General features: G+C 35.7%; 1 protein-coding gene across 1 annotated transcript; it reads left to right on the forward strand.

Moving 5' to 3' along the window:
- The first annotated feature begins 1,701 nt into the window (after positions 1 to 1,701).
- On the forward strand, positions 1,702 to 27,390 carry SRP72 (signal recognition particle 72). The gene is made up of 19 exons (XM_045834477.1): positions 1,702 to 1,844; positions 3,719 to 3,839; positions 5,713 to 5,836; positions 7,064 to 7,207; positions 7,286 to 7,397; positions 9,084 to 9,115; positions 10,167 to 10,291; positions 10,376 to 10,433; positions 13,188 to 13,319; positions 14,121 to 14,249; positions 15,019 to 15,091; positions 16,829 to 16,893; positions 17,003 to 17,098; positions 18,718 to 18,821; positions 18,946 to 19,023; positions 19,782 to 19,919; positions 21,992 to 22,029; positions 24,523 to 24,682; positions 25,306 to 27,390. The coding sequence occupies exons 1-19, from the start codon at positions 1,736 to 1,738 to the stop codon at positions 25,481 to 25,483; spliced, it is 2,016 nt and encodes a 671-aa protein (XP_045690433.1). The 5' UTR covers positions 1,702 to 1,735; the 3' UTR covers positions 25,484 to 27,390.
- The last annotated feature ends 385 nt before the right edge of the window (positions 27,391 to 27,775 follow it).

Consider the following 27,775-nt stretch of genomic DNA (forward strand, 5'->3'; position numbering starts at 1 on the left):
TTGGCTTGAAACCTGTGAATTCCACAGCCAGTGAAAAGTCCACAGCTCTTCCCATGATTTTTATTAGTTCACAGAGATTACATCCTCATGAGTTAGAGTTTCCTCTACCATGCGTGTTTTTGCATTGTATTATATTGACCAGACATGAAATGTGCCAGGCACTGTTGGAAAAAAACATGAGCCAGACATAGTTTCTGCCTTCAAGGAGCTCACAGATTAGGGGGAAAATAGAAGGAAAAACTCATTCAGTTAAAAAGTTTAGTATCAGACACAAAACGAAAAAAAAAGTGGAGGACCAACTATCTTCCAGCCCATATGCTAGATCCTAGGGATAAATCCTTGAGCCAAGGTAAATGTAGTCAGTCCCCTGGTCTCATAGAAATTATAGTCCATCTAGAGACAGGCGTTAAACAATGATCAATGCTCAGAAACATAGAGCTCTACGAATGTCAAAGTAGTAATTTTAAACCTAGAACCAGGATGCAGAAATAGGGAAGGATGGAAGGAGTTAGCCAGGTTGCTGGGAAAAACAGGAGAGGGAAAGTGGCAGGAGGTGGCAGGGTCCTCACCTAAGACAGGAGTCTAGAGTAGCAGCTCAATGACATGCCCTGCCTTTTTTTTTTTTTTTAAGATTTTATTTATTTTTAGAAAGAGGGGAAGGGAGGAGAAAGGGAAACATCCATAGATTGCCTCTCTCACGCCCCCAATATGGGACCTGGCCCAGCTATGTGCCTTGACAGGGTGACCTTTCGGTTTGCTGGATATCACCCAATCCACTTAGCGACGCCAGTCCGGACTAAAATGGCCTGTCTTTTCCTCAAGAGTACGCAATAGGTACTCACCCTCTTCTGACATTCAAACACATCTTGATACTTTAGAGCTTAAAATCCCCTAACCCTCCTGCCTATTTGTTACTTGAGTCCTTGCTATGCGAGGATGCTTGAATTATCTTTTCTCCCCAGGACAATTATATATTATCGCTGTTTTGCATTCGGTAAAACTGAGGCTTCGATACTTCGATAAATTAAGTAATTTCTTCACAGACATCTAGTGAGTTGAAAAGCTAGGAACTAACCTGGACATTCTCACCTGAAAACACTTTTCCAGTCATACTGCCATCTGCTCCTGAACTAAAAGGGCAGCCAAAGGGTGTCACCAAACATGCTTTGCACTTGGAGGTTCTTCCGTGCGTTTTCTCAGATTCGATTCTCTACCACATTACTCATAACCAACCCCAGATTTTCCTATTCTCTTTCAAGACCCCCTACAAATGTCAATTCCTGTATGAAATATTCCCAGGCGGCAAGAAACCGTCTCTCTCCCTATCCCCCTTCTTCAAACGACTCCTTAAGGTTTCTAGTTGGTATTTTACCACCCTATCGACCTTTTATTTATCTTCTATGGATCGTCGCCCACCTGGCGTGCAGGATACTGCTTCGCCGGCAGCGGCCACCCCAGAAAACCATGAAGCTCTGAGCCGAAACTGGTAAACCATTTTCAACCACCTCCCGAGATCCGAAGCCTCATTCCTCCAGACCCACTTCAGTTAAGGTGTAGCGACTCTACACAAATTTCTAGCAACGACAGTGTAAAACAGTCTCTGACGTTGATTCCGGAATAAGAGCGCTTCCGACCCCAAACGCTTAGCAACCAGCGGCTTCCTCCTCCGCTTGGTCACTTCAGAGATCCTCTTCCGGGGCAGCGATCGTCGGGTCCCTTCCGAGTTTCCTCCAAGATGGCGAGCGGCGGCAGCGGTGGGGTTTCGGTGCCTGCGCTCTGGAGCGAAGTGAACCGTTACGGCCAAAACGGTGACTTCACGCGCGCTCTCAAGACCGTCAACAAGAGTAAGTATCAGGGAGGGTGCTGGATCCTGCCAGGGCCAGCGGAAGGACGCGGTCTGTTTCCGGTGCGCGAGAGTCTTTCCGTAGGCTTGGGGAGAGAAGATCCGAGCTGCCTGCTTTTAGGATGCGAACGCCTGGAGAGCGTGGTGGGCGTGGTCGAAGCCCCTAACCGCCAAGCTAGCTCTGGGACTGGGGTTGTTTAGAGCCACGTGTACTTTCTTCCTTACACCCTGCCGGAAGCGAGGGAGGGATTTAAAGAGACCTCTGTGGCCTATCCCTGGTCCAGACTTCTCTCATTTGATTCCTCTGTTTTCACACCTTATGTTACAAATATTCCACATTGCTTTCTTTTCTCCTTCCATTTAACGGAATGGTGGAGACTATTGCTGAGGGAGTTTGTTCTCTTGAGCCTCGGGGAAGGGGGAGGGGTGAAACCCGCTTGTGACACGTATTTAGAAGCTGGTGCTGACGAGGTGAAGAACATACGAACTCGGGAGAGAGGGAAGGGTTGGATCTGCATGCCAGGCCTGCGTTCCCATGTGTAATCTCTCCAGTGTTATTAGACCAGAAAATGTGTGTGCGAAGCACTAACAACTGAAATCACGTTCGAAGGAAAAGCTTGGCCTGTTTTTTGCCCCATAACTTGTAATTTCCAATAAACTACTTAAGTGTGAGGTTTACTCATTATATTCCTTTATCCTTTACTATGTAACTGTAATATGGCTATGCTTTTTTAATGCTCTCTTTCGTGCTAAATTCTTTACTGAAGATGCCACCTATATTTGGTAAAATTGTAAATGTAATTACCAGTACAGGATTTGGCTATTTAAAGCAGTAATAACATAAAAGTTATGTAACATACAAAATTGTATAAATAATTTTCAACAACCTGTAGTTGGGTTAACGTGAAAATAAGTGATTGTGCTCACAATGCATTTTTGGTGATTTCAGGCATGGAGGAAAATAGATACTAATTAAACTTACTTTGTTCCTAAACTTGTTTTGAATTAAAGTTAGCGTTTGGCTAGTCCTGCAGCCATTACTACTCAGTGGCAATGTAGTAAGTTGCAAGAACTATTTCATCAATATCTCTCAGTTCTCAAGTACCGTATGTGTTGTTTTCTGTGTCAGAATGCCTTTGATTCTTAGAATTGGGCTCCTGATAGTTGCCCAGGAGGAAGAGGAGTGATCCTGGTCATTTTGACACTGAACAGCTATTTAGCATTGAAAGTTGGCTACCTGAGTCCTTCCTTGTACTTTGGTCATTTTAGGTGAAAAGGGAAATTCTGAATGGTTTTTAGAAGTATTGCCAGTAAGATTAATTGCATCTGTATACTTTGCCAGCCTATAGGTATTACCGAAATATTCTCATTTCATCTTCTTGATAACCTTGTAAATAAAATAGGTAATGCTTTCATAGTCATCTTGCAGCTCAGAAAATTAAGATTTGCTGTGAGATGACTTGCCTAAGATCTCAAGTCATCTAATGACAATCTTGTATTCAAAACTAAATTTGTTTCCAAACTCTACCTGAACTTTTCCCTGTGAAGTAATGGAATATGCAGGATGTAACATTCATCTCAAGATGAAAAAGCTGAAGAACACAGCTTCTTTCTTGCTTCTTTATTTCACTCTCCTTTTTGGGAACATGCATCTTGGGAATCTATCTCAATGAAACTCTAACTTGTTAAATTATAACTCTCCTTATTACCACTTATTAGGTTAAAAATGAAGATCCACTTTTTTTTAATGGTTCGACAAATCATTCCTGCTGCAATGTAATTGGAAACTAGTTTCCTGAGACGGGGTGGGAAAATTTAGTAAAAATGTGAAAAGGAAGTGGATTTAAAAAATATTTTCATAAAATTGTTCGGTAGTACTGCAGATCGACAAGGATGATGTTACTGCCCTGCACTGTAAAGTGGTATGCCTTATCCAGAATGGAAGCTTCAAGGAAGCCTTGAATGTCATCAATACTCACACCAAAGTGTTAGTCAAGTAAGTGATTCAATTGGTTGTTTGTGTAGTTATTAGAAACACTTTTACCATAACCATAGTAACTTTTTCACCACTATTGTTATATTTGATCTGTTTCTTTACTTTTTTTTTCTGTTGCTTCCCAGTAGTGTTTTTAAAACTGGTTGGAATGATAGTAACTTTGTTTTTTTCTGCTTTAGGGGCCTTTTCTTTCCCCCTTTTCCCGTTTGAACCACTAAGAAGGAGGTAAATTATGGAGGGAGGTGGAGCATAAATGTAACAGGAGTTCTCAGAGGGATGTAGGGAGAACAATTTCACAGAAGGTGTAGTAGGGCAGTATAAGTAGAGATCTGTTTTAGCATGACTTCTGTGCCTTCCTCCTTTGAGAATGATTTAGGTGAGGTTGATTTTAGGCCAAGATCTTTCACTGCCAGAGTTCTTTAGCAGTCTTGAAACTTGGCAGTATTTTTGTTGTTAATATTTTTCATTTAAGATTTTATTTGTTTATTTTTAGAGAGAGGTGAAGGGAAGGAGAAAAGGTGGGAGAGAAACATAGATGTGTGAGAGATACAGGAGAAAAAGAGAGAGAGAAACATAGATGTGTGAGAGATACAGGTTGCCTATAGGTTGCCTCTCACACACCCCCAACAGGGGACCTGGCCTGCGACTCAGGCATGTGCCCTGACTGGGAATCAAACCAGCAAACCTTTTGGTTTGCAGGCTGGCACTCAATCCACAGAGCCACACCAGCCAGGGCTATTTCATTTGTCTTTTCATGAAATTTGGACTTGTATTCTAAATTGTTACTTTAATTTTTATTTTTTTTTTACAGTTATGTCTAAACCTCAGAAGAAATGTGAATTAAAATGAAGTTTGCAGCATATTTATTCTTTAATGAAAGATTCTGGTTTATAAAGTACAGAGCAGTATACAGTATACTTCCTTTTGTATAAGAAAAGGAAGGTATAAACATGTATATGTGTATTTTACTATATGTACAAAACAAACACTATCCAATGAAACAGTATATTAAAATAGTCACTTGTAGGAGGCAGGGAGGAAGAGGGTAGATTTGAAAAGCAGTGGGAGTAAAACTTCTTAGTGTATACTTTTTTGTTTTTTATTTGAGCCATAAACATGTAATACAGATTGAAAACTTACTTTAAAAACTCTTTTAAAAATAAAAAAAATAAAGAGACTGCTGCTTTCTACTAGTAAATATGTTTGTGCTGAAATTCACTATTTTGAATTTTGACCATTTTGTGAGTTAAGGAAATTTTGCAATTTTTGTCAGGCAAGTAAATAAAAGATATTGCCGTTCACTTTGATAAATATTTCCCTCATGGGTTGAGTTTTAGGTGTCACATTAATGTAGGTAAAGGTTTAGGTCTATATAAAGTGGTGTATATGTATTTGTATGTTTACCAGTTTGGATACAAATACTATGTTAAGATATCTAGTTGCTTTTTTTTTTTTTTTTGCTAATTATTTACCTCTTGAACAAGTTAAAAGCAGCATTATATGGCTTATTAGATTAGTAAATTTAAGGAATTTCTGTAGTAATTTATTTAAAATGATGTTCACACTGTCTTTGTACCTAAGATAGTTGTTTAGCTAATTCATGATTTCATTCTTAAGCATTTGTTTCAAAAGACCAATAATTTTCATAAGCATATTCATGAAAATAAGAGGCTAAGGGCATGGATATAATATTTTCTACCACTAATGAGCTGTCTGGCATCTAAACAAGTCACTAACCTTTGTCAGCTTCCTCGTCTGTTATTAATGGAGATTAAATAACAATATATATCAAGTGCTTATAGCAGTATCTGGCATATAGTGAGTGCTCTGCTGTGTGAGCTAATAATCAGATATTGTTTTTTTCCTTTTTCAGTAACTCTCTTTCTTTTGAAAAGGCGTATTGCGAGTATAGGCTGAACAGAATTGAGAATGCCTTGAAGACAATAGAAAGTGCCAACCAGCAGACTGACAAACTAAAGGAACTTTATGGACAAGTGGTAATTACTGCTTTAAAATACCTGTTAACAATCATCCTGAGAGAGCATGACTCTACCTGTAGCAAAGAGCATGGATGAGGAACCTGATGCTCCACAAAACTTGCCACCAAACCAGTCTTTGGGATTCAAACATATTTTCTGTTCTTGATCTTCTTGGAAAAGCTGCATTTATAATAGTCTGTGAACAAATGACTTCCTTGGGGTAATTTAAAATTATGAACTATCCTATGAAAATTGGAAAGGAGCTTATATACCTAAAGAATTTTGAAATTATATTAAATCTCAAATAAAATCATGGAGATAATTTGGATGAATTCAGCTAGTTCATGAAATCCTTGAAAATACCTTATTCTAAAAGTGTTTTGAGACATATAATGAAGTGTGATGTAAAATAGAGCTACTAATGAGGAAAGGACAGAAATATTGTTAGAACTAGGAAAACCCTCTTTAAGATTTTCAAAATGTCAATCTAGGGCAAATAATGTTGTATTGACTGTATTGTTCCCAAGAAGTAGTATGAGTTTAACAATATAAATGAATTGAAGAAAGATTTGGGCAAGTTCACAGATTGTAGGTCTATAAAAAGCTAAAAGTAAGCTGGATAAGTTCAGGGTAAATTCTAGCATTTTGGGATTCATGAAGGGTACCAGTCTCTGACATACGTAGAGAACTGACTGACCCACAGTGACGGTTCTGATTACCCTTTTGGAATCATGGTGTGTGTACTTCATACTACCCTATACAATCGCTAGTTTCTGGAAAAGACAAAAATGAACATTAAATATAGCAAACTCCTAGAAGTATTAACTCTTCGCTAACTTCTGATTTTGTTCCTGTTTACTGGAGTTTAGTAGTTGCTGTGTGTTATTGGATAACGTTTTCATTGTAAGTCAGATTTAGGGAATGGTGTTTTCTATTAAAGAAAAGTTTTGCTTCACATTCCACTTAGGCATTTACCTAAATTCAAGAAGAGGTAAATACAATGACTTTTTTAAATGAATAATGCCTACAAATCTGCAATATAGTAGATTCATCGCAAGTAACATTTTGAAAGAATTAGTAGCATGCAGAACTAAATGAAAAATTATAAAGGAAAAATGGTTGATTGCCCATGTTATGCTGTATGTTTTCCTTCTTAGTGGTTCTAAAAAGGGTTTGTATAATGTTAAAGGCATAACACTGTATTTCTTCTGTTCCCTGACTTTTTTACTTGCTATTTGTCTTTAGTTATACCGGCTAGAACGCTATGATGAATGCTTAGCTGTGTACAGAGATCTCGTCCGAAACTCCCAAGATGATTATGAGGAGGAGAGAAAAACAAACCTTTCAGCAGTTGTTGCAGCTCAAAGCAATTGGGAAAAAGTGCCTCCAGTAAGTATCATTGAGTATCACATAGCCATGAGAGGATATGCCTGTTTAGTGTTTGACTAGTATTTTGTTCCATGACAGGAGAACTTGGGCCTCCAAGAAGGCACGCATGAACTGTGCTACAATGCTGCATGTGCACTGATAGGACAAGGCCAGCTGAGTCAGGCAATGAAAATCCTACAGAAAGCTGAAGGTTGGAAATTTATTAAAATTATGTGTGATTATGGTGTACATATAACTTTGCAAAGTATTTCCAAAATCTGCATTTGACTTTCTGAAGTTTTTAAGGGGAAATGATTAATTCAGTGGGAATCTCTCAAAATTAATCTAGCCTTTCTTTTGAAGTCTTTACAGTATCTGTCCTCCATTTCTGTCTAATTGATGAGTCATACTAGTTCATTTTCAGCCACACAGGACCTTAAAGTATGAATTTTGCAAAGTAGGTTTTTGGACAAGTTATAGTACATGTTAAATTTAAATAGAGTTCATCAACATTAAGCAGTTGCATTAGCACATGGCATATAATATAAACATTCAGTAAATATTAGTTATATTTACTATACAGGTACTCAAGTATAGTAATAATGTGGTATACCTATATGTGTCCATGTATGTGCACACACACTATATTTATACATTGATAACACTATTCAAGGACATTTTTACTCCATTTGGTATGTGTCCATATATTGGGTTGGCCAAAAAGTTTGATTTTTTTTTTTCTGTAACATGGCTTTAGTAGCACTTAGTTGTGTTTAACTTGATTCAAAATAATTTTGTTAGATTGTATTGTGACAGCTGTCATATCAGCATGCACCTAAAAAACTTATCAACATTGGTAAATTTTCATTTAGCCATTTTAATATTGAAGATGGAAGAAAATAAGCGTCATTTTTGGCATATTATGCTTTACTATTTCAAGAAAGGTAAAAACAGCTGAAATGCAAAAAAAACCCCAAAAACAAAACAGAATTGTTCGGTGTATGGAGAAGGTGCTGTGACTGATCAAACGTGTCAAAAGTGGTTTGTGAAGTTTAGCTCGGGAGATTTCTTGATGGATGATGCTCCACAGTCATGCAGACCAGTTGAAGTTGATAGCAATCAAAGTGAGGCATTATTTGAGAACAGTCAATGTTATAGCGGGAGATAACTGATATACTCAAAATATCCAAATCAGTAGTTATTGGTGAAAATGAAAAATGTGTCTTCTGTTTTATGAAAAACAAAAAAAACGGGCAGACTCTTTGGCCAACCCAATACAATATTTACATGTATTGAAGCTTTTAGAAAAAATTGTAGAAACATCTTGTGTTTCTGTTCTGTTAGGCAGTTGGCTAAATTTTACTATAATACCCCAATAGATTACTATGCTGTCATTTAAAATTATAACATGAATGCTAAAAATAAAGATACACATCATAAAGATGTTCATACTATATTAAATGGAGGAAGGTATTCTACAAACTATTCAAAATTGAATAGTATTCTACATACTATTCAAAATAGTGTGTAGAATATCCCACTTCCATTTTAAATGCAGCTGGATATTCATGTTAATAGAAACAATAACTGAAATGCTAATAGTTGTTATCTTGGGGTGGTGGGATTGTTTTTATTTTTATACTTTTCTAAAATTGACTTTTTACAATCAACATTTATATCTTTAAATGCCCTTGAAAGATTTTTTTAATGTAGAGATTACAAATGTCAAAGAGCTAGAATAATCAGGAACTGATAATATTATCTAGTATAGTTAATGCTAGTGATATATTTCAGATTTACTTGTTATTGAAATTATCTTGAAATGTTGCTCTCTGAATGGTGAAAGGAATGGGAGTTATCCAACAGTTGTTAATTTTAAAACCATTTTTTCCTTTAGATCTTTGCCGCCATTCATTATCAGAAGATTCTGTAAGTATTCTACTGTTATTAAACCCAAATTTTACACTTCTGACTAATACAAATTTGTAAGGGGCTTTATTATACTTTTTATTGACATTTCGAAATAGATGGTGATTCACTGAATAGGAATGATAGTAGAAAAACCTCTTGATCACTTATTTGAAGGCATTGCTTAAGGTGAGAAATTACAATACAAAAGTTTTTATATACCTGATGTATTCTATTTTAAATTCATATAAATATAAAATCAGTCTTCTATTTTAGATATAGGGCTCAGGTCTTTGAGGATGGGTCTGTTCATAGGAATTCCATGCATATATCTTACGTAATCTAGCATTTGTGATATCATTTCCAGTTTTGTTTATGTTTTTGTAAAGTGCAACACTATCTGAAAGACAGTTGTGAAGTAGTTTCATTATAGTCCTTTTAGATGTTAACTTTTTCATTCATCTCTTACTGTTTTCTGGCTTGTACCTAATTGGTAATTTTCTTTAGTTAACTCACCTTTATCAAATATTTCTGAGCATTCAGCATAGTTTTTATTGAAATAAATCTCTTTGTACTCATAGTACTTCTCTTACTGTGATAATTAAGTTTTATCATTTGCTTGTCAAACATAACTGGCATAATGGAGTTGGAAGCAAGCACATCTGACCCCTAGTCAGCATATTTTCACCAGGTGAGAACAGGAGAGCTGGGCGTGGTAAAAGAGAACAGCCCCTAGCCTTGAGCGTTCTTTTTATGTGGGTACGTGGGCATCGGTCAACTATTCCAGAGGAATGGAGAATATGGATTAATCTGGGGTGTCAGTTAAGAGGGCTGCTTTAATTATAGAATTAGTTCCAGCTTTTGAAGTTCTTTGTGTGGTGATAATTAGGATTTTGTGAACTTGCCTCTTTTGGTGGCAATTCCTTAATTTTAACAAAAAGAATCTGAGGCAAATTCCTGTAAATGTGTATGTCTTAGGATTCTGTACCTTTTGAATGTTTGGATTACTTGGTAATATATGGAGCAACTTGGAGAATTTACAGGGAAAAAAAATGTTTCTTCTTCTGCTTAGGATGGGACGGAGGAAGACCCCCAGGCAGAACTGGCCATCATTCATGGGCAGATGGCCTATATTCTGCAGCTTCAGGGTCGTACAGAGGAGGCTTTGCAACTTTACAACCAGATAATAAAACTAAAGTGAGTTATTAAAATGAAATGTCTTTTATAGGGAAGGAAATTTCTTTTTAAAAGGTTGATCCCTTTTTACTTGCTTGTTCACAGGCCAACAGATGTGGGATTGCTAGCTGTGATTGCAAATAACATCATTACCATTAATAAGGTATGAGTCACCGATGGCTTTCTCACACTTATATTTTATGCTGACAGCATATCACCTGGCTTTGTTCTAGGATAAGTGGGGTTTTTTGTTTCTTGTTTTCCATAACAGAGTCCAAAATTGTAACAGATCACATGCAATGAAACATGTAGTTACAGATCCTGGACTTTAAAATCTTACTGTTTTCTTCATGTATAATAATGTGGAGAATATCTGTTAGGAAACTAAAGTGTTTGAACTTTTAAACTTTGTATGTGCATGTGTTACATAATATTTTCATCCAGTGAGTCTCAAAGTTGTCCGTAGATAATTTTTTTCTTTCCAGTGGTTTTTATTTTGAAGGGGAAATGGGGACAGGTTCTCTTTCTCATGTTCAGATTGGAAATTCAGGTCAGTAGAAAATAAAAATAGCATTTTTGGTTTTCTTTGATATGCCATGTAATTTTTTTTCAAATGCCATCTTATTTTATCCTCACAATTATCTTTTTAGGTTGCAGTACTTATTTCCAATTTATAAGAGTATAATCTGAGGCTGAAAGGAGTTAAGAAATTTGTATAAGGTCACAACTAGTAAGGGGTAGCACTTGGATTTAGATTCCAGTCTCTGACTCCAAGTCTTGCTCCTTCTCCTTCGTAGTACCTCTCTCTGCCAACAGCAGAAATTCAGAGTCCCCAGAAGTGGTATAATGGCATTAAGGGAGGTATTAGTTACAGGATGTTAAAGGCCATTGACATGGTTTAGGTTTCCAAAAATTGATGCAAGCTTTTGAATCTTAGCAACAATATATACCTACTTACATTTATGAATAACTTGAAATGCCATTGAGGACAAATTTTTTTTATCTGTTTTATAATTGTGAGGAGGAGAGTGTGCAAAATACTAAATACTCAATCTTAATGCAATTAATTATAAATTGAACTTTCTTCAGTCAACAGGTATTTATTACCTATTGCTGGGTGTAATAGGGAATGATGAAACATGGTCTTACTCATTACAGTTTTAAAATCTCATTCTGGTTTTGAAAAAAAATGTGCATGTTTAAATTTCTTGTCTTATACTTTATAACTACAGTGTTTGGTGAAAGAAAAGATCCCTAGGTTGGGGAATTTGAGCTTACCCTTGAAAGAGAGATACAGTTTGAAGGTTAAGCACCAGTCTAAGCAAATGAATTATGAAGAAATATTTATGGCCTGTAGGAGGCAGGAAATGAGAGAACAGAAGATAAGAGGATATATATATATATATATTAACTAGTTAAAAAAATAGGTCAGATTGAATGATACCAAAGTTATGGGAGACCTTGAAAATTATAAATTTTAAAAAAGATTTTATTTATTTATTTTTTTAGAGAGGGAAGGGAAGGAGGAAGAGAGAGAGAAACATCAATGTGTGGTTGCTGGGGGTCATGGCCTGCAACCCAGGCATGTACCCTGACTGGGAATCGAACTTGCAACACTTTGGTTCGCAGCCCGCGCTCAATCCACTGAGCTACGCCAGCCAGGGCCCAAAAATTATAAATTTTTGGATAATAAATTACAGATAGCAAAGTTTAAGAGAAGTCTGGCAGTGGCATGTACAATGAAGTATTAAAATAGTGACAAAGAAGTACCAACTAGAAATACGGGTTTTGAGGATTGATTTATATGAAAGCCTGTTTCTTGCTGTACATTAAAATAATTTCACATTGGTTCGGAGCTTCACACTCAAAAAAAGTAAAATTTATTTTAAATTTTTTCCTTGCCGCCTCTAAGTCTTCAACATGGTAGAAGACCTGCTTTAAAAAGCATAGTGGTATCAATTATTTGCAAAGCTAAAATACTGTGCACATAGAAGACACTCTTATGTTCAGCTTGTCCTCTTAGGGTGCAGTGTGATTTAATTCTCTTCCTTCTGTGAAAGATATGTGACTTTCTATAATTTTTAACAGGACTTTCTTTAGGCAGGTAATACTGTGTTTGCCCCACACAGATTTTAGAAGTTGAACTTATTTGTACCCCTGCCTAGGTGAGAAGGGCCTTAAAGAAAAGGAAAAACAGCCCTAGCTGGTGTGGCTCAATTGGTTAGAGCATGGTCCTGTAACCAAAAGGTTGCAGGTTTGATTCCCAGTCCGGGCACATACCTAGATTGTGGGTCCCATCCCTGGTCTGGGGCACGTACATGAGCAACCAGTTGATGTATCTCTCGCTCGTTGAAGTTTCTCTCTCCCCTCCTTTCTCTGTAAAAGCAATTAAAAAAATGTGTTTGGGTGAGGTAAATAATAATATTATTAATAATAAAATAATGAAAGGAAAAACAGTAGCCATGTTACATTATTATTTTTTGCTAAAAATGTGTTCAAGAGGTGAATATATTTCTGAATGTTAATGATATCCGTACATAATAGCAAGTATTTCAGAGAGGAATGAGTTACTTTCCTCATTTGTCATCTAAATTCTGAACGGCATAATTCATAGAATTTGTGAATTTTAATCTTTTTAATCCTAATTTCCACTGTAAGATTTATGCTCTCCCTGTGTACTTTTCATCAAAAAGCTCAAAACAACCTTTTATAAAACAAGCTTTAATAGTGGAAAGATAAAATAAAACTAAGAACCCAAGACAAATTTATATGGATCTTAGAAGCATAGGCACCCCAACCAGGCAGATGTATTATCTTCCAAGTCTCTTGTTTTCATATAAAATAAATGAAAGGAATAAGCATAAAAGAACTGAAGTCTGAGATTGCTCTTAATGATGGATGAACTTTTCTTTGTCAGGACCAAAATGTCTTTGACTCCAAGAAGAAGGTGAAATTAACCAATGCCGAAGGAGTAGAATTTAAGCTTTCCAAAAAACAGCTGCAAGCCATAGAATTTAACAAAGCTTTGCTTGCTATGTACACGAACCAGGTAGGTGACAGGTCTCTGGTTCCTCTGGCTAAACCTTTATATAGTATGGCACCTGAAGCATAATGGCTGTATCATTGCAGTCTATTTGTATTTTGTCTTATATCCATGTGTTTTTCAGGATGTCATATGTAATAGATTTTATTGGTTAAACAAGTAATTTCCCAATTCTGTGTAAAAGTATGCTGTTGGTAGAAAACACTATTCACATCTGTAGATGAGATCATCTCATTACATTAGTTCTAATTTCTCTGAATTAAAGAAAATAATTATGCATAATGTAGCATTACAAATATTAAGGAGGTCAGTTCTAACCCTAATGTGCATTAATTCTAAGTCAATTATGATTTCATATTCTTGTAGAGCAGAGGTTTTCAGTGGGAGGGTGAGAGGCAATAACATTTTTATTATTTAGAAAGGAATCAAGTTATGCTAAAATAGTTTAACAAGCAATACCTATATGTTTTGTTGTTTTGAAGTAAAGGCTGATACTTGATATATTTTTTAAAACAAAATTATGGGTTTTAAGCATTCAAATGGATGTTTATAACTCATCCTTTCCTAAATGTTTTTTAGAACGCATAGTGTAAATTCAGTAAATGGAAATCTTTTTTTAAATAGGAAAAAATTAAGAATGCATATTATAAACCAATTCTCTTACCCTAGGCAGATTTTTACTTACTATTTTGTTTCCACTGATTTTCTTCCTCCTCCCCCCATCCTTTTTTCCTTTTTGGTCACTCATGTTTAATTTCATTAACCAGCTTATTTTTGTTGGGGTTGGGGGGAATACTGTCTTTTTAGGCAGAACAATGCCGAAAGATATCTGCCAGTTTACAGTCCCAAAGTCCCGAGCATCTCCTGCCTGTGTTAATCCAAGCTGCCCAGCTCTGCCGTGAAAAGCAGCACACAAAAGCGATAGAGCTCCTTCAGGTAAAGGAATTACTTGAGTACTTAATGAAGTGTCAAATAGTTTCACCCTTGTTTCATTTTCATTATATATAAAAACTTACACATGTCAAGGACAAACTAATAGGTAATATAACATAGACAAATTCTAGAGGGTCACTTTAGTTAATTCTTGGGCTATACCTTTGTTTTATATAAATTTGCATCAGTACGTGTTTGTTCTAAACTTTAAAGAGTGCTTTTCATTTTGAGGTCTAATTAATGAGTCAAGGGTTTGTTTTATGCTTATAATACCAGAACATGCTTAACCCTTTTTTCAAGAATGTATTCTCCAGTAAGTCCAGTCCAAATAATTACAGAGCTGCTGACTTGGTTTTTATCAGCCTAAGTCAGCTATTAGGTTATTTTTTAATTTCCTGAGGGTACAGTACATTGGAAAGTTGGGCAGGGTAAAATTAGGACCATCCTGAGGGGCAGAGTTGCCTGACAGGGAACGTCAGTAAGGAGTTGTCATTTGTTTGAGCATCTTTTGCAGGGGGTGAGGGGGGGAGGGTAGTAATCTTATTATTTCTTAGTGACTTTCTAGAAACTTGACATTTATTGCACTTATTTTCAGAGCATAATTTTGAAGTACAGTGGGTGTTGGATAAAATTTTTCCAAAGTAAAAATTTGAAGTAAGACCAGAAGTTTAATCAGAAGTGGATTTACATTTTTATGTAGCTAGGTAATTGGGATGTGTGCAGTTAATTGTGTAAATAAAATGTGTGTTTTTTCCAATTAAAAAAATTTTAGGAATTTTCAGACCAGCATCCAGAAAATGCAGCTGAAATTAAGTTGACCATGGCACAGCTGAAAATTTCCCAAGGTATTAATGATCATTTCATCATGACTAATATATCATTTTAATGGAAACATATAGTTGGAATGATTCTGAAGTAGTTGACTATGTGAGTTTTAAATTTTTGCATAATGGTGAGACCTCATTATTATTTCAAACATGAAGCTAGATGGTGTGAGCTCCAACAGACTTAGTAGTGAGTTGGCCTTTTCTTGGGTTATTACTGAATTGTTAGAATGATTCTCAGTCTGTGCCTTGAAAGTCTATAGAAGCGAAAGGTTTCTGTTCCAAAAGAATGTACTTAACTCAGATTTCCTGGGTATGTCATGTGTAGAAATGCTTGTATCTGTCACTTGGTAGTATTTGCATGAAATAAGGGTTACTTTACCTCCCAATTTTCAGAATTTCTTAACCTAACCCTTTATCCATTATGCTTTACAACTCATATCTTTGGAGGAGAGGGGCAAGAAAATTTAATGAGAACTGATGTTTTTGGATATTACAGAAAACTGCTTGTGTTTTTGTCCATGATTTTCAACCAGCCTTGAGTGATTATCTAGAGCTGTGTTGACCATATTTGGTAGCCACTATCTACATGTAGCTATTTTAAGTTAAAATTGAATGAAATTTAAAACTCATTTAAATTGGTTTGTGCTGCCACATTTCAGAAGCTTTATAGTCACATGTGGCTAGTTGGACAGAATAAGATACAGGATGTTTCCATCACCACAGAAAGTTCTGTCAGACAGCTCTGGTGTGTAGTATCATCCTCAGTGGGGATGATAATTGGTTTGGGGGTATTGAGAAAATTTTTGTATATTATGATGGCTAAAGTGAAAGTTTTATGGGGAGAGGGAGTTGGCAATAAGGGAAAAAAATGTGTAAAAAGGCTCCTTAATGGGGTAGTAATGAAAACAAGGTTGAGAAGCACTGCTGGTCCCCCTATGACCCTGTTTGTTTCTTTTTCTTTTTCCCACCTTTCTTTTTCTTGTTCTCTTCTCTATCTTCTTTCCTCATTAGGTTTTCAGGGTTTGTTGTTACTGTTTTTTTAAGGACTATTTATCATAATAAAAATTACTGAGAGAGAGCCTGTCATGGTTTTTGTTTCGTTTTTAAAGACTTACAAAGGTTTAGTTGTTTAGGTTTGCAGTGAGTAGAAAATTAGAATTCTGACACCATAGGAAAGTTTCCATTATATTCATCTGCAGTAACATATTTCAAGGCCTTTAGCGAAGGACTCCCACCTTTAAGTTACAGTCTGAAAAGGAGAAATAGAACTCATAGACTGGGAATTAGGAGATGACTTTTCTGATCATTTGCCATTATCTTTCTTTGTGGATGTAAGCAAGGTATGTTGTTTCTTCACGACTCAGTTTCCTTATCTATAAAATGAGTAGAGTACATTCTTTTTTTTTTTTAATCCTCATCCGAGGATATATTTATTGATCCAGAGATAGAGGAAAAGGGAAAAAGGGAGAAACACCCAGTTGCCTCTATACACCCCCTGACTGGGGGCTAAACCCACAACCTAGACATTTACCCTGGCCAGGAATTGCACCATTGACCTTTCGGTTCACAAAAAGATACTCCAGCACACTGAGCCACACTGGCCAGGGCTAAATAAGAATACATTCTTCCCAGGATCCCATAGCGTAAGTATTTAGAGATGTTACAATATGGCTTTTAAATTTCTTGTCTCTTTTTTTATTTTCCATAGTATGCTTTCTTCATTGTGATGGCTGGTTTTGTCTTTAATTTCTTAAGGTAACGTTTCCAAAGCATGTCTAATTCTGAGAAGCATAGAGGAGTTAAAGCATAAACCAGGCATGGTGAGTTAAACTTAAAATTTTGTAAGACTGCAAAAGTAATGGCATTAATAGTCCATTGGTATGTTTGGTGTTTATTTGTACTTACTGATTTATACCTTTGGCTGGGCAGGTATCTGCATTAGTGACCATGTACAGCCATGAAGAAGATATTGATAGCGCTATTGAGGTCTTCACACAAGCTATCCAGTGGTATCAAAACCATCAGGTAAATAAACGGAGTAGAATGTTTTAAGGGCATGTTTTCACATAAAAATAAAAAGCTGTACTTTTTGAACTCAGAATTTAGGAGAATTGAAACATTCTTACTTTTCTATTTAAAAGATGAAATGCTATTACTGTCATATTCTATTTTTTTAAGTATACCAAATCCAAGTTGAGTTATTAGAAGTAAGAAATGGCTGGAAAAGGGGGGGAAATTGCTCAGTTATGTTTCTAAATTTCTATCCTTCATGTGTATGTGTTTTTGAGTGTGTAATCTCAAGAAATAAGAATAGCCCTGGCTGGGGTAGCTCAGTGGATTGAGTGCAGGCTACAAACTAAGGGGTTGCTGGTTCGATTCCTAATCAGGCCACATGCCTGGGTCGCAGGCCAGGTCCCCAGTGGGAGCCACGTGAGAGGCAACCCCACATTGATGTTTCTCTCCTTCTCTTTCTCCCTCCCTTCCCCTCTCTATAAAAATAAATTAAATCTTAAAAAAAAAAAGAAAAAACAAAAGACAGAAGAATAGTAGTGCATGATCACATTTAAGAGAACTCATCTCTAGTGGCCAGAGAGTGCATAGATAGTAGTAATCAGTAAATAGTAGTAGTACAGGTGACCCTTGACAACATGGGTTTGCACTACACAGGTTTATTTGTATGTAGATTTTTTAAAAAATAAGTACTATGAATGTATTTTTTTATGATTGTCTTAGTAACATTTTCTTTTCTCCAGCTTTATTGTAAGAATATAGTATATAATATATATAACATACAAAATGTGTGTTAATCGACTATTTCATCAGTAAGGGTTCTGGTCAGTGGTAAGCTATTAGTGGTTTAGTTTTTAGGGCATCAAAAGTTATACTAAGATTTTCAACTATGGAGGGGTCAATGCTCCTAATTCCAGTGTTGTTCAAGGGTCAACTCTACCTGGAGTAATTGTACACGATGCCTCCATCTAGTAGGAACATCTTTATTTTTTCCAGTGTGGCTCTCTGCATAGGTAATACTCAGCCTAGGTGGCATTTATACTGTTAGCACTGTTTTTTTAGTACATTTTTAGATTATTTATTTATTTATTTTGAGAGGAAGGGAGGGAGAAAGAGAGATAAACATCAGTGTGAAAGAGAGAAATTGATCCATTGCCACTCATGAACACCTCGACTGGGGATCAAACCTGCTACCCAAGCATGTCCCCAGACCAGGAATCAAATTGGCAACCTTTTGGTTTGCAGGATGACGTCCAACCAACTTAGCCACACTGGTCAGGACTGCTGTTAGCACTGTTAGCGGTAGAAAGATATCAGTGTTCTGGGAACTATTAAGTTAATGTTTGAGAGCTATGGTTGACATATATTTGATTTATGGGATTATTTCTAATTTTGACAATTTAAATGGAGATAGATGGTTTTCCTGATTCGTAAACTAGTCATCACTTGTACTAATTTGTCTACCCACCTCCTGTTTGTGTGTGCAAATTTGTTTATGATTTTTCACGCATTCTGTAAAACTGAAGATGAGGAATTTACTGGATAGGTCCATTTTAAAGGTCTAATGAATATAACTTCATTGACTTGGCTAGATGTTTAGCTTAAAACTTTTTTTCTTTTTATTCAAACTGTAGCCCAAATCTCCTGCTCATCTGTCCTTGATAAGAGAAGCTGCAAACTTCAAACTCAAATATGGGCGGAAGAAGGAGGCAATTAGTGACCTAGAGCAGCTGTGGAAGTAAGCTCTGAAAGGTGGAGATGTAGAGATCCAAATTTTATTTGAGATGAGATAATTATTTTGCTTGTTTATGTTATTTTCTACAATTTTGTAAATTATTGAGTAATTTTATTTCTTCTTTTAGACAGAATCCAAAAGATATTCACACCCTGGCGCAGCTTATTTCTGCTTACTCACTTGTAGATCCTGAGAAAGCAAAAGCGTATCCTTCTGGTTGTTCTAAGAAGTATACTAGATCTCTTCCAGTACATGTTTGACTAGGACTTTTTTTTTTTTTTTTGGAAATTTCAACAAACAAACAAAACCCCCCTTCTAAGTAGTAAAAGCAAAAATGAGAATTTTTTGATTGATATGACTAAAAAATACAGCAAAAGATCCAGTTTTGGGTATAGCTTGATCACAAGCAAAAGTGAAGTCCATTAAAATACAGCTTATATTTCCCCAGGTTCAAATCCAATAAAAAAAAAAATTATTTGGATAGTAGTACATGACTCTGAAATGTCATTCTGATTGACTGTCTTGGGTCATGTGCTCATTTTAAACAGGGGAATTGGTCACCTGATTGGCTGAGTTTGTATCATGTGTGCTACTCCAGTATGCGTATGTTCCCCAAACTGAGATGCTAAGCAGCCACAAGTCAAAAACTTTGCAATAAGTCTGTGTTTTCTAAATGTGATAGCTGTTTTGGAATGGTGTTTTTATCAAGCCACCAGCTACAAATATGTCACTGAGTTAAGGAATAAATAGATGATTAGGTTATGGCTCCTTCCTCAGGTTTTCCTTTCATAATATATGATGTATAATTGACATTGTGACCTGATTTGTTGCTCTGTAGAAGATTAAGAACTTGTTTTTGCTTTTGACAAAAGGCATCAAAAAAGACAGTGTGCTTCACTATTGGCATAGATATATTATTAGAAATAATATATATTATGTTCCTGAACTCCTGTTCTATCCCAGTCTTAGTAAACACTTGCCCTCATCAGATAGCATGTCCCTAAAAGTAGACGTTGAAGCTCTTGAAAATTCTCCTGGTGCTACATACATTCGGAAGAAGGGTGGAAAAGTTGCTGGAGATAGTCAACCAAAGGAGCAAGGGTAATGTTTTTCATTGTAACATTCACTGATGATGATTTTAAATTGTGTAAGAAATAAAAATAGATTCTTATAAAAATTCCATGTGAATAAGGTTTAAGTCCCCCTTGTTTCTTTTCCCTTCTTTTTTGCTGTGCCCAACTCATAGTCCTCATTTCCTCCCTCCCCCTGGCCCAGAATTAACTGCTGGTATTAATTTAGTGTATATCCTTCCAGATCTTTTTCTTTGTGTTTACACAGAGATGATGCAGAAATATTGTCCTTAGATTGGATTATTTTTATTTTTTATAGAAGTGGAATTCTATTACACTTTTTTCAGACTTGCTTTCTTTCATTTAATAAGTCTTGGAGATTTTTCATGCTCTAAAGATAGACTTATGCTCTTTTATGTGTAGGCTGGATATATGCACTACTTTATTAACCTGCAAGTTACTGATATGCATTTATTATATCATTTAGTGATTCTAAACCAAAGTTCTGATAAGCTATATTTTGTTGATTTGGAGGAAAATTAGCTGACTTCATTAACTTACAAGAAGTCAAATTCCATTTCTTTCTTTGTTCTACATTGCCATCTCAGAAACAGCAGATGCCTATGGTAAATGTTTAAGATGATATTTTTGACACTTTCTCAGTTTTGTGGCTCTCTTAGTTTTTCACTGTTTTCTTCCTTTTGAATACTTTGGGCATCTAAATTTTTTCCTAACTTTGAAACAATACCAGCACCAATTATATGATTGACTTCATTATGAACTCTGTTTGGTAACAAAAGATATCATCCTCATAATAGAATTTGAAAAATTTAAATAAGGAATTGGCATTGTTCCATTTTATCATATGATTCTTATTCCAAGCTTTATAAAGAATCCTAGCATGAAATAAATCCAAGCTAGATCTTAAGAGGATTTTCAAATGATTCCTATTTAAATATTTTCAGTATTTTCCCCTCTTCCAAACAGGGTTGGGTAATAATTAGTAAGACCGTATAGTTACAGTTCATTTCTAATCTTATACAATTACTGAGAGGTACATTGACTTTCAGGCTTTTAAATTTCAGCACAATATTTTCATTAGGCATTATTAGTGTCTTTCATTTTATCCTAACTTTTGGATACAAAGATTTAGTTTCTTTTCAAGATACATTGTGTTGTTGACAAAATATAAATCGTGGTCCTTACCCTCAACAGAACTTAAGTCTAGCAGAAGGAAATACACCTAAGCAGTACTTGCAACAAAGATTGCACATGCTATGATTGAGCAGGGCATTCGGGAATACACTAGAGGGGACAGTGCTTCCTGGTGACTCTGAGAGGTTAGGAAACACTTCATGGAGGAGATTGGGTTGACTCTTGAAGAAGATGAGGAGAATGAGATGGCAAAGTGTGAGCAAAGGTAAAGGAGAAATGGCAGAGAATCTTCAGGAAATTGCAGGTATGGCCGTGGAGTATGATTTGTAGGGAGACAATGCATACGTCTGGGTGAAAGATGAAGCTTTAAAGTAAGGCAGTGGACATTTCATTTCTTATTCTTCAGGGTACCCTGAAAGAACTTTCACAATTGAACAACTTAGTAGAATGAATATTTGGCAGAAATTCTTGCTGTCTCATCTTTTTAGTTCACTATTTTATAGATCCATGGAATTATATTACATGAGTGTGTACAGAGAATATCTTCCTCTTTTTACTGTAGCTCTCAGAGTACTTAATAATTATTTTGAAGTGTTTACTTCTTACACTCTTTTTAGTGTCCTTTCAGGGAGTGAGTCAGTATATTTAATAAAGATTTTATTAAAAATTTTAAGATAAATTTACAAGGTTCAAAACCTGAAAAATAAAAAATTGCAGAATAAAATGTCTTCCACTGCTCTCTGCCCTCCTCCCTCCCAAGGCCAAGTATATGGAGCTTGATCAAATTTAACCTAAATAAATATACCAGCTAGTCTTTTAGGTTTGGTGAGCCCATACTCAGCAAATCTTGAACACCTTTATGATAAATTATTCAGCTCACTCTTTTGCACACATTTAATACTCTGTGTTTTATCACGTTGATGGTAATGATTTTCCTTCTCTTTGTAGACAGGGAGATTTGAAAAAGAAGAAGAAAAAAAAGAAGGGTAAGGCTTTTTTTTTATTAGTCTTTAGATTTCTTTCTGTAAAATAAAACTTTGAGTTTAGCCTTATAAAAAAATCTTCAAATATACTGTCCTCTCTTTTTGTGTCTTTGAACACTTTGAGTTTTGTCTTGACTATTGCTAACAGTTAATTTTATTACATTAAAGAATACAGCTCTGGAGTTTGCATAAATTCAAATCATTGTTCTAGTAACATTGCTCTTTCACTGTGACTATGAACAAGTTACTTAACATACTTGCCTGAGTTTTTTATCTTTAAGATGGAATATGATGGTATGTACCTCTTAGGATTAAATAAGATGCTACATGTAAAGTTCTTAGAACAGTGCCTGACTACAGTAAGCCCTGATATATTAGGGTGCTTTTGCCTTCAGGTACCATAGAATTTCATCAAACCAGCTTAAGAAAATTCAGTTTATGAAACTGGCATTGGAATTAGCATCACAGTTGGTTGAGCCAGTATCTCTTTGTTCTTCTGTACACAGAACTGAATCCCACTAGCGTCTTAGGTGGTTTGTTGGAAATAGGGCCACACACTTGTCATTTACATCCAACAGGACAAAGAGAACCCCTCTACATTTGGGCAGTCTTTCCCATCTATCTGATTGGCCAGCATAGGTCAGTGTCCAGCCCTGAACCATTAACCAGAGGAACACCATGCATTGATTGGCTTAGGCTGTCCTCATCTGTGTGGCAGGAGTGGGTAGAATTACCAGGCTTGGCTTCACCTAGTCGGAGGTTATCTGTTCCTAGGTCTTCGGGAAATCTGGGATCCCGTTCAGGTTGCTGCTTGGTTTTGCCCACTGCCATCTTAGGATTCAGTTTTCCCAAATCTCTTAGGTTTATTACTACTCTTCCATCTGTTTTCCAGCTTCCAAAATTATGTTAATATCTTTTCTCCTATTCTAATGTATTTATTACCATTTTAGTGGAGTTTTGGGACAATGCAGAAGCTAATCTTTGCATTTAATCCACTATGTTTAGTTAGAAATTTTATTAGTTCTCACTTTTGTCACAGTGCTTGTAAATTGGTAACAACCAAGTATTTGTTTTGTGTTGTTTTATGTATTAGTAACACTTTAAGGGAACAAGTGGTAACTATAGGTAGCCATGACTTGTGGTTTCACTTTTTTCTATATTTTGTGGTTTCCAAATAAGCATATTTTAAAACTTACAAGTGATATATGCTTATTCTTACAAGCATATAAAGTATAAATATTTTTTATTATTTATAAAATAATAATAAACAAAAGTAATAGACTTATATTATTATAGAATGGCATAATGAATAAAAATTCCCTACTCCAAATTCATGCTCCCAGAGTTAATTACATAACTTTTTTTGTATACAGAACATACATATACATGTACATGATCAGTCAGTAAAAGTTTTTACTGATATGAATATATCAGGATAATTTTTTAATCTTCTATTTTAGACCATATTGTACATTTTTCCAAGTTATTAAATATAGATGTACTTCTTTTTTTAACTCATATAGCTTGCTATAGTAGGGATATACGGTAATTTATTTATTCTCTTATTGATAGCCATTTAAGTTAGTTTGCTATTTTTAGAGACTATCACAGGCAATATTCTTACACACATAATTTTGAGACTTATGGATTTCTGCAGGACAAATTTCTAGAAGTATAAATTTTGACTGGTACTGCTAGTTACCTTGCTCTCCACAAAAGCTATCCCAGTAAACCTTTCTGCTAGTGGTTTTTGAGTGTTTTCCGTTATCTCACTAACACTAGGTATTATTACTGCTTTTAATATTTGTTAGTTTCATAGAAGTTTTTACCTTTTTCACTTTTATTAAGTGAGGTTGACCATCTTTTCACATGCTTAACAACTTTTCTTTCTCTTGGCTTACCCTAATTACAGCTATGCCCATTTTTCTTTGTGTGATTTACCTCCTGATTACCAAGAACTTGTTTTATATTAAGAATATTAGTGCACCCTTTTATATAATGTGCATTTTTTTGTTTTATTATTTCTCTTAATAATATATCTTTTACCAAATGAAATTTAACTTTTTTATATAGATACATCTGTGAAATCTTTTCCTTTATGGCTCCTGGATATTGTGTCATGCTTAGAAATAAGGCCTTTTCTCCTGCTAGATTATACAACTGAAACTTTCTTAGATAAACTTATTTTAGTTTTAATGTTATTTATTCCCAGTCTTGGACATATTGTTTAAAAAAACTATCTTGAAAACATTTCGGACAGATTTCTCTCTTAAAAAAAAAAAAATTATTTATTTATTTAGCGGCGGGGGAAGGAGAAGGAGAGAAATGTGTGGTTGCCTCTCACGTGGCCCCCCACTAGGGACCTGGCTCGCAACCCAGGCATGTGCCCTAGACTGGGAATCGAACCGGCAACCCTATGGTTCACAGCCCGCGCTCAATCTACTGAGCTACACCAGCCAGGGCAGATTTCTCATTTCTTCATCAATTGTTACACAGGAAAACTGCCTAAGAATTATGACCCAAAAGTTACCCCAGATCCAGAAAGGTGGCTACCAATGCGTGAACGGTCTTACTACCGGGGAAGAAAGAAGGGTAAAAAGAAGGATCAGATTGGAAAGGGGACCCAGGGAGCAACTGCAGGAACTTCATCGGAACTGTAAGTCATTGCTTCCCATGGTCACTCAGAGCATAGGTTGGATCTTTCTGATACTGACTCAGGGTCATTAGTGAGACTTTTTTCAATGTATTTTAAGTGTGGTAAATACAGTCACATATCTTTGATGTTGTGCAATATGCTATTATAAAGGAAAGAAAGTGTGGTATTTCTGGTTTGGTTGTATTGTAAGTTCCTGGATTGTAGGATTATATCATAAATAATAGGATTCCAGTACCTTCCAAAGGAAACTAAATACACCGAGTTATTCAACGAATTAAATATCTAGATAAAGATATAAATAAATACTATGACTAGAAAGAAGTATTATAATGTTACTAATTAAGTAATTTGTACATGGTAGAATTATAAATCATTAAAATTTTTATTTTCTAAGCTTTCTAAGACTTGGCATGTACCGTATATTATCTTTTATTTATAAAGCAGTAAAAATTTTATTCAAAAGTAAAATGGATAGGGATTGGCGTACACCCACCTTGAAATAAATAGAATGTGAGTGGGAGATTGTTAAGGGTGGAAATGAAATCCTTATGTGTACATTTCTATAGTCTTTTTCTTTGTTGAATATATGAATGACCAATAATTTCCTGATCTGATGGTTTCAGGGATGCCAGTAAAACTGTGAGCAGCCCACCCACCTCCCCAAGACCTGGCAGTGCAGCAACAGCATCTACATCTACGAGTAACATCATACCCCCAAGACACCAGAAACCTGCAGGGGCTCCAGCAACAAAAAAGAAACAACAACAGAAAAAGAAGAAAGGTGGAAAAGGTGGCTGGTGATTAGAACATTCTTGTTGCAGGCTATTTCTAAACTAGTCTTAGTGACACTAGGAACATAATAAAGATAACACAGTGAGAAGCACAGAGCTGCTCCCTCTCTCATCCCCACATTTTCATAAAATTATTTTCCTGTGCATCAAAAAGGAAAAGACCTTCCTCAAACTCTGCCTGGTCAGACTTGGCCTGCTTGTACCACCTAGCTTTGTACAGATGATGAAGACTCAAAATAATCGGTCATTTACCCATCTTAATATCTGTTTCTTTATGTGCTGATCTGGTGATGGTTTTCTCAGTTTGACAGACAAGACATGTTATCTAATGTTTCCTAGGATATAAACAGAAATTACTTATGCTGTTTTATTTAACTAGAGTCTGAAGATACTTGTTCTGTTAAATCCCACTTTAAATTACGTCTTAGGAGATCTTGGAAGACTGAAAGTGAAATCTACTGAGCATTCCAAATATCTGCTTAGAAATATTGTGTGATAGAAAAGGGACTTTGTTAATTAATACACTGGTGTTTTTCATTACATGATTGGCCACAGGAAAACTAAATGTCTTCATTAATTTTTACCACAAATTCTCTGTCATGCGATACTGTACACACACACACACACACACACACACACACACACACACACACGTATGTGTGTAGAGTAATGAAAAATGTGTATATGTATATACATATATCCATATACATATAAATATATGTAAATTAGGACCCTTTGATGCCTCCATATCATTTTCAGATTATGATAGCATTATGCTGACTTAGTACTATAAAGAACTCAAGGAAAACATATCATTGTTGTCAGAATTTGACTCATAGACTCAGTGTCCTGAGGTCAGGTGGGTGTAGACTGTCTCAGTCAGATTTAATGGACCCTATTGAAAGCATGAGCATTGACTTCCTATGTAGAGAGGAAATCAGTACCAGAGTTCAGTAGCAGGCAGTATTAAAACCTCACAGAACTGGTTAGCTCATTAATAAATACTCAAATGGCTCCTCTTTCTAGTTAAGGGTGTGGCTATTCATTACCCTTCCCAAAGCAATGGAGTATTGTGCAGTCAGTCTGCGCTGTCACTGTTGCTCTGGGCTTCCCTGGCTTACACGCCACTTTCCTGATGAACAGCTATAAGACAGACACACTGGGATGCCCACCCTGGTGAGTAATCGTTTTATGTTGCCCAGGATAGCATTGAATTTAGACCTGAGTTACTTCCTTTTTACATTACTCCATCCTTCTCAATAAAGTGCTGCTGTGTTTGACTCTGAACATATCTACTGACTTCTTCAAAGAGTTTTTAAAAGGCTATCCTCCTTTACAAGAGTAAGGATTGTGGTGCTGCCCTTCTGTTTGACGTAAGCAGAATCTGCAGTGGCATCTAAACGAGACCCTCATATATGAATGATTTATTATGGCATAACTTTTTTGAGCTCTCTGAGAACAGTCTTTGGTAAAAGTGACAGATAACTCATTTCTCCTGAATATATACCCCATTACAAGAATAATTGTTAGTAAATTTGTTATTTAGGATACCATTAAATTTCTGTGGTGAAACAATTATTTTTAGGTTTCACCAAGCTACAGAATTTTGGTGAAAATTATCATTGAGAATTTTGACATAAGGCACAAAGTGAAATTCACAGTTCTCAAGTCATTATAATTGCCAGTCTTTGTTATTACCAGTCATAAATAAGCACCTGAAACCTCACTTCACATAAGTCATTGTCAGATGAAGTGTAAACATCTACATTAACTTTCTAGTAATTATTTTTTCTTTTGGGTAGGTCTTTAATCAGTGATATATACACTTTGTATATATGTTTGTGTCTACCTTTATAAAACCATATGGATACATCCATTCACTGTGGCACATTTTAAAATAAAAGATTCTAGCAGTGAGTGTGGATTAAGGTGTTTTGGGTGTTGACATTTTATGGGGAATTCCTGGTTAATATATCAGAATTTTTTAAACGTAAGTATCTAAAATAATCTTCAGCCCCTCCTGTCAAAGCCATAAAACTAATCTAAAGGATTGAGAAAGCCCAGGTTTAACATCACTGAAAATTCATCGTGTTGATGCATGTATATAAATAAATTGAGTAAACATTTTATTAAGTTACTAAGCATAACATTTTCAACATAACATTTTCAGCATAACATTTTCTTACTTCTTGGGAATTGCTAACCTTAAAAACCGTTGCATCACTTAGTCTCTCTGGGTCTTGCCAGGGTTCTGTACAGGCCTATTTGAAACAGATCTGATGGAGAAAAGTCAGTTTATTGC

The sequence above is a fragment of the Phyllostomus hastatus genome, unplaced genomic scaffold (assembly GCF_019186645.2).
Source record: "Phyllostomus hastatus isolate PE091 unplaced genomic scaffold, TTU_PhHast_1.1 phas_contig_196, whole genome shotgun sequence".
Taxonomy (NCBI): Eukaryota; Metazoa; Chordata; class Mammalia; order Chiroptera; family Phyllostomidae; genus Phyllostomus; species Phyllostomus hastatus.

Coding starts and splice junctions, on each gene's coding strand:
- SRP72 (XM_045834477.1), top strand. CDS start 1,736: ATGGCGAGCGGCGGCAGCGGTGGGGTTTCGGTGCCTGCGCTCTGGAGC. Junction 1,845..3,718: donor TCTCAAGACCGTCAACAAGA/GTAAGTATCAGG, acceptor ATTGTTCGGTAG/TACTGCAGATCGACAAGGAT. Junction 13,320..14,120: donor TTGCTATGTACACGAACCAG/GTAGGTGACAGG, acceptor CTGTCTTTTTAG/GCAGAACAATGCCGAAAGAT.